Source organism: Fonticula alba, assembly GCF_000388065.1.
Source record: "Fonticula alba strain ATCC 38817 unplaced genomic scaffold supercont2.12, whole genome shotgun sequence".
NCBI lineage: Eukaryota > Rotosphaerida > Fonticulaceae > Fonticula > Fonticula alba.
This window is the reverse complement of record NW_009242982.1, coordinates 76,633-83,050: the sequence shown is the minus strand read 5'-3', so window position 1 is coordinate 83,050 and position 6,418 is coordinate 76,633. Positions and strand designations below refer to the sequence as shown.

Genomic DNA, 6,418 nt, shown 5'->3' with positions numbered 1-6,418 from the left:
GGGGGGGGGGGGGGGGTGCTTGTGTGCGCGGGTGCACCGGCGCGCGTAGACACGGCCAACATGCATGCGTGTGCGCCGGCGATTTGGTGGTGGCCTCCGATGGCATATACTGACACATGGGGGACCGCCTGGGGCCGGTGTGAATATGGCTCGGTCAGGCGAGTCCGGCCTCGGGAAGTCGACGCTGGCGCGCACGCTGCTGCACAACCGCCCCTCGCAGACCCAGAACGGCGCCAATGCCGGCGACACGGAGGTCTACACGCACACGGCCTTCTTCTCGGAGGGCGACGACCGGCTGCTGCTGCGCATCGTCGACACCCCGGGGTTCATCGGCGGCGCCGAGCCGGAGACCGTGGTCCGCCAGAGCCTGGCCGTGGCCGAGTCCAAGCGCCGCATGATTCGTGCAGTGTGGGAAGACGTCACCAGCCGCCGGAATGGCTTTGAGCGGGTGGACATGGAGGACACCACCGGGTCCAACGTCATCATCGACCTGTGTCTGTACATGCTGCCGGCCACATCGAACGGGTGCGTGTGACGTTCTAGGCTGTGGCGGCCACGCGGGGAGGGGGGGGCGCTTGTCCTTTTTTTTTTGGCCGCCGTGCGAGGCCAGCACCCGTTGCCTCGGCCAGCGTGCGCGTTGTCCTGCGGTGGGATGCCGGAGGGCGGGGGGAGGCAAGCGCGCGGGCGTGTGCGCGCACGACCCCTGGCCCCTCGCTGAGAATCCTGTCTGACGGACGTGTACACCCACGCCCACACACGCACACACTGTCGCGGCGACCGCCGCCTCGGGGGGGGGATGGCGCCGGGGTCCGGTGCTGTGCATGCGCCTCGCCCGCGGCACGCCGCAGCCTGCGCCCCGTAGACGAGCAGCACATCCGCGCCCTGCTGGAGTACACCCACGTCTTGCCGCTGCTGTCGAAATCCGACACCCTGACGGTCAACGAGCGCGACCGCTGCCGGGAGATGGTGCGCCCTGGCGGCTGTGGCGGCGGGTCCGGGCCGGGGTCTCATGCTGTGCCCGGCCGCCCACCCTGGCGGGGAGGGGGAGCGCGCCCTGTAGCTGACAGTGCCATACCCCGCGCACACGCACGCGCATGCCGCGCCAGTTCTACAAGCAATTCGAGGAGAAGGGCTTGGATGTGTGGCGCCTGGATGTGGATAATGTGGCCAACGCCCTCAACCACGAGGAGGACCTGCTGGCCCGGCAGGACGCCATGGACATCGCCGTGCGTGTGCCCGCGGCATCGTGTGCCCTGGGGGTTTTGTGGCACGAGGGGGGGGGGCGGGGCACGCCTCTGTCGCTTTGTGCCAAGGTGTGGGGCATACACTGACTCGATGCCGACGGGCTCGTGCGTCCTTGTGGCGGCGTGGGCGTGGCCTCCATGGTGGGGTGCCTGCGAATGGATGTCCTTCGGGCGCATGGTCCTCTCTCCAGGCCAAGATGCCGCTGGCGGTCTTTGCCAGCGATGACCGCCACGGCCCGGAGGGTCGCGAGGAGCGCGCGCGCGCCTACTCCTGGGGCTATGCCTTCGGTGCGTGAAGATGCTTCGGCGCGTGGGTCCGCGTGCCCTGCACGCGAGCGGGCGGGCATGTGTGCCATGCGCCTGTGCTTCCGGGAAATGCCTCTGATGCTGAGGAGCTGTGCTGACCTCCGGCCGTGCGCGGTTTCCCTCGCACTCCTCCCCCCCGCCCCCCTGACCCGCCTCTTGGGGCCATGCACGCACGCACGCACGCACGCACGCACGCTTGGGTACAGTCGAGGACGAGTCGGCCAATGACCTGCCCCGGCTCCGCCGCTTGCTGGTGGCCCACACCATCCCGCTGCTGCTGCACGCCAATGTTTCCGAGTCGACGGGCAAGCCGGTTTGGTGGGAGGAGCGTCGGTCGCGCATTCTCAACGAATTTGGCATCACCGGGTACGTGCCCCTGGTCGAAGGGGGGGGGGGGGGGCGGCGAGCGGGGCAATGTGCCACAGGTTGCGGGTGTTTTTTTTGTTGTTGTTCTTTCTTGCGGACTCGCCCTTTTTCTGACCCTCTCGAGTGGGCGGTGGCCGGGGACGGCAAATGCATGTGACGGGCTGCGGTCGCCTTTTTTTCCCGGCGGCGGCGGCGCGCGCGCGCAGTATGCATGCCAACCTCGACGAGGCGGCCAAGGAGTGTCTGGAGGAGATGAGCACCAAGGTCCAGGAGAGCCTGGAGGCGGAGTTCAACGACTCCATTCGGCGCATGGAGAAGGTGCGCCTTTGGCGTGTCTGTGTGCATGCGTGTGCTGGTGGCGTTGTCTCGGGGCATGCATGCATTTCTCTACAGGAAAGAGGGAGCGGCGTTTTTTTCGCTGGCCATGCGACTGACCGCCCGTATGACGGCCTTTCTGCGGATGCCTATGGCGCGCAATGCCCAACGCGCACGTTCGTATGCACACACACACACACACACACACACACACACACACACATGGTGCATGGTGATGTGTGTGCGCAGCGCAAGCGCCGGCTCGAGAAGGAGCTCCGCCGCAATGACACCCACATCGAGGAGCTCCGGCTCAAGGTCGAGGACATGCGGCACATGCTGGAGGAGCAGCTCCGCGCCGCGGAGGCCGAGCGCCAGCGCCAGGAGCTGGCCGAAGAGCAGGACCGCCAGCGCCGCCAGCGAGAGATGGAGCAGCAGGCCATGGCCAACGAGGCGCAGGCACGCGCCGCGCAGGAGGCCATGCTGACCGGGCAGGCAGGCGGCGCCACCGCCGAGTCGACCGCCCACGCCAGCGCCGATGGCGTGTCGCGCTCGTCGGTGTCTGGCTCGCCGTCACTCGGTCGCCTGAATGACTCGGCCGGGCCCGGGACCCCGAAGAAGCGCGGCGTCGGCCGGCTCATGGGCAAGCTCTTCAACACCAGCAGCAGCAACAACAACTAGGTGGAGCGCACGCGCTCGCGCGCGCACAGGGGGTGTGGCGGTCAGCCCCTTTGGTGTGGCGGTCAGCCCCTTTGGTGTGGGTCGCCTGTGTGTATGTGTGTGTGTGTGTGCCCCCCACGGCCGCCGCTTCGGGAGCATGACGCGCCGGCGCTCGGCTCCTGGTGGCCTTCCCCCTGCCTTGAGGCATGTCCACCCTCGCCCTCACTCTCTCGGCCATGCGATCCCCTCGGTGTGTCGCCCGCGCTCCAAAGGGCGAGAGACGCGCGCACGGGAGCGCCGGACCCTTCTCTCCGCCTCGCAGGTGGTGGGGGACAGCCGGTCCTCGCACATGCGAGAAGGGGTAAAGTGCGATGTGGATGGGTGCAAGGCTGGGAAGGCGGATATGGGAGGCGGGGAGGCGTGTGCAGCGTCAGCCGGCGCCCTCGCGTCCCCTTCCCCCGCCCCCCTCTCCCCCCGTACCTCTCCTGTGAGCGCCTGCTCGGATGTGCGCGTGGCATGACTTCCCAGGGGCGGGCCGCCAGGCGGCCCGGTGTGACCGTGTGTATGCATGCGTACGTGTGTGCGACATGCGCGCGCCCTCCCCCGGGGAAGATCATCTTGGACGAAGGAAGAGCCATTCTCGTCGGCTGCACATGCGCGCGCGCATGTGCACCTGCATGTGGGTGTATGTGCGCCTGTGCACGTCGCGCGCGCGCCTCTCTGCGAGAGGGAGAAAGCCGGCGGGTGGAGGTGATCGGGGAACGCCTCGGCCGCTGCCCGCGATGGGTAGAGGGGGGCGCCGGGGCTGGAGAGCGATCCCCCATGTGTGTGTGTGTTTGTGCCCTACCGGGGCACTTCCTCTGTGTGCTGGGGCAGGCCCAGACGGTGGGCGCGTGTGCTGCGTGCCTCGCTCGGGGGCACGGGCACATGTGCGTCCAGCCGGCTGGGCGCGCCCGCCGCAGGATGTATCATTTGCACCAATAGAATACCATGTCTTTCTGCTCCTTGCATTGCCACCAGGGGAGGGGGGGAGGGCGAACACCGGCGCCGCAGGCGGCCAGGTGTGTATGTATGCGTGCGTGCGCGCGTGCGCGTGCGCGTGTGCACGCACACGCACACACGGGGTGGCAACGTGGTGCGAGGAGCGCGGGAGAGATGCGACAGCAAGGGGGGGAGGGACAGGCCGGGGGGCAAGGCAGTGGGCTTTCAGTTGTATTCATTGAAGATGTTTCGCATGCCGAAGTCCGAGGCCACGCTGTTGACAAAGGTGTTTTGTCGGACCACCATCGGCGGCGACCCGGCATACAGCTTGCTGAGGATCTGAAGAAGGGGGGGAAAGTGTCAGACAGGGGCGCGGGGGACAGGCCCGCGGGCAGCCACGATGCAGGGGCAGCGGTGGGGCACGAAAAGCGGCAAGTTGGCGACCGCCGGTGCGCGTACCTCGAAATCATTGTGGCTGAGCTGGAAGATGAATTGGTTGGGCTCAACAGCCCGGAGGTCGGGTTTGAGGTCGGGGTCGGGGCTGCTGGCGGCGGCCAGGCCGCCGGCGGTGGCGCTCTCCAGCGGGGTGGGTGCCCGCTCGACCAGCGGCAAGCGGTCCTCGGGGTGGAGGAAGACCCGGACAAAGGCGTTCTTGGCCAGGAAGGACAGGTAGAACATGTTTTCGATGGTCTCGGCGAAGTCGGTGGGATTGACTATCAAGCGGAAGAGGGGAATGGCCTGCCCCGGTGGCCGGCCGGCCACCACCGCATAGAGGTTGGAAATGTGCACCACGGTGAAGTTGTCCCCCGGGCCGGCAGCCGAGCCGGCCGCGTCACTGGTGGACTGGACCACCTGCAGGACGGCCGGCGCGGTGGGGGCAAGCGCCTGCTGCCGGGGGCGCCGTCGCGGGGGGGGCGCCGTGCCCATGAGCGGAAGACTGGGCCAGACGAGAGGTGGAAACGGGGCGGGGGGGGGGGGGGGGCGGAGGATGGATGAGATGGCGTAGGGAACGGGCGGCGGGCGAGATGGCGCCAGATGGCCAGGCCATGGGAGGGGGGGGGGGGGGGCAAGGCCGAGCCGGGAACGCACTGGAAGGCCAGGCGCGGAGCCGCCAGGTCGAAGTGCGAGGTGGCGTCGAAGAGGGCCTCGAAGGAGAAGAGCCCCGGAGCAGGGGTCTCATGGCCGGGGACCGGCCGGCCGAAGAGCCGGCCGAGCTCGGCCTCCAGGGTCCCATCCCGGAAGACGTCCTCGCGCTGGGACACCTGGCTCGACTGCTGCAAACTGAGGGAGGACATGTCCTTCAGGGCCTCGCAGATCTGGTACAGGGAGGTCAGCTGCTCGGGGTTGATGCTGCCGGTCTCGGCCGATTCTTGCTGCATCAGCGATCGGAGTCGGTTCAGTGAGGACATCAGGATGTCGGTGTTCTCCTCGAAGGAGGTGGTCAGGCCAAATTGCTCTGGGTCGGTGTCAGTGTGTGTGTGTGTGTGTGTGCATGTGTGCATGTGTCTCTGCGGGGGGGCGGGGAGGCTACGGGGCGGCGCCGGCCCCGTCGGCATGAGCAGTGTGGTGAGGCGCACGTGTGAGGTCGTTCATGAGCCGGGTGACCGATGACCGGGTTTGGAAGCTCTGGTGATCGGTGATGACCGCGTCGGCGAAGGAGGCGGCCACCGAGCCGGACGCCGAAGCGTCGACATCGGAGCTGGGGTGCGGGCGCCAAGCGCTCATGTTGTCCCGCGGCGAGGGGTGGGCGGGGCGAGAAGGAAAGAGAAAGGAGGCGAGGGAGGAGGTTCGGGGGGGGGGGAGGCAGATGGGGCGAGGTGGCGATCTGGGCCACCGGGTAGCGACCGAAAAACGGCCCACACACACGCGCGCGCCCACGATCGCGCCAGCATTGAGCCCCGCCCCCGCCCGCGGCTCGGCTACCGACGATCGGCCGGAGGCCGTGGCGTTGGCAGTCGGCTGGGCGCGGGCGGCGCGTGACTGCCGGCCCTCCGGGTGATCATCCCCGGGGAGCGCACTTTCATGCAGCCATCGACGAGCACGCTCGCCGGGGGTGCGTCCCTTCTTCGCTTCGGGGGGCAGACGGGGGGGGGGGGGGGGGCGGACCTTTCCCGCAAGGGCAGTGGGGCCGGCATGCTGCGCGGGCGCACACGTCCCGGCGCCTTGCCCGGCGGCGTCGGCGCCAGCGTCAAAGTCCTGGAGACGTGCTGGTACACTGGGGCACATCGTGGGAATCCCCCTCGCTGTGTGCGCCGGCTGGGCTCTTTCGGTCCGGGCATTCGCCCAGTTTGTGCGGGGCGCGCGCCAGCCCTCCAGGCCGCGGGGGGGGGGGGCTGCGCGGTCCGGCCTTGGCCGCTTCTCGTCCGTCCGCCGGCCGCCCTCCGCGGTGAGGGTCAGATCTGGGCTTGGGCAGGTGGCTGCGGCGGAAGGCGGGCCGGGAGAGGTGCGTTGGTGCTCCGGCCCCCGCCCTCCTGTGGCTGCCACCGGGTGGGGGCAAAGCGAACCTGCGCCGGCCGGGGGGGGGGATCAGCAGACGGCAGGAGAAGTGG

General features: G+C 68.9%; 2 protein-coding genes across 2 annotated transcripts in view; one reads left to right on the top strand and one right to left on the bottom strand.

Annotated features, from left to right (window-relative positions):
- The window catches only part of H696_05567 (hypothetical protein), a 4,422-nt gene extending 1,461 nt beyond the window's left edge, over positions 1-2,961 (top strand). Inside the window, exons 3-10 of the mRNA XM_009499380.1 lie at positions 2-21; positions 159-525; positions 849-966; positions 1,107-1,226; positions 1,436-1,532; positions 1,757-1,916; positions 2,123-2,234; positions 2,481-2,961. Of these exons, the coding sequence (XP_009497655.1) occupies positions 2-21; positions 159-525; positions 849-966; positions 1,107-1,226; positions 1,436-1,532; positions 1,757-1,916; positions 2,123-2,234; positions 2,481-2,909 (1,423 nt within the window). The 3' untranslated portion in view covers positions 2,910-2,961. The remainder of the gene's footprint in view (position 1; positions 22-158; positions 526-848; positions 967-1,106; positions 1,227-1,435; positions 1,533-1,756; positions 1,917-2,122; positions 2,235-2,480) is intronic.
- Positions 2,962-4,071: 1,110 nt separating this feature from the next.
- H696_05566 (hypothetical protein) lies at positions 4,072-5,682 on the bottom strand. Its single transcript, XM_009499379.1, has 4 exons — positions 5,447-5,682; positions 4,959-5,325; positions 4,329-4,806; positions 4,072-4,208 (listed from the first exon to the last, which is right to left on the bottom strand). Exons 1-4 carry the CDS (start codon positions 5,592-5,594, stop codon positions 4,095-4,097), a joined length of 1,107 nt encoding a protein of 368 aa, XP_009497654.1. The 5' UTR covers positions 5,595-5,682; the 3' UTR covers positions 4,072-4,094.
- Between the last annotated feature and the right edge of the window lie 736 nt (positions 5,683-6,418).

Excerpts from the sequence above, each read along its gene's own strand:
- H696_05566 (XM_009499379.1), bottom strand. The coding sequence starts at position 5,594 with ATGAGCGCTTGGCGCCCGCACCCCAGCTCCGATGTCGACGCTTCGGCG. Across the intron at positions 5,326-5,446 it reads GCTCATGAACGACCTCACAC|AGCAATTTGGCCTGACCACC; the intron begins GTGCGCCTCACC and ends ACACCGACCCAG. Across the intron at positions 4,807-4,958 it reads GCTCCGCGCCTGGCCTTCCA|TCTTCCGCTCATGGGCACGG; the intron begins GTGCGTTCCCGG and ends CGTCTGGCCCAG.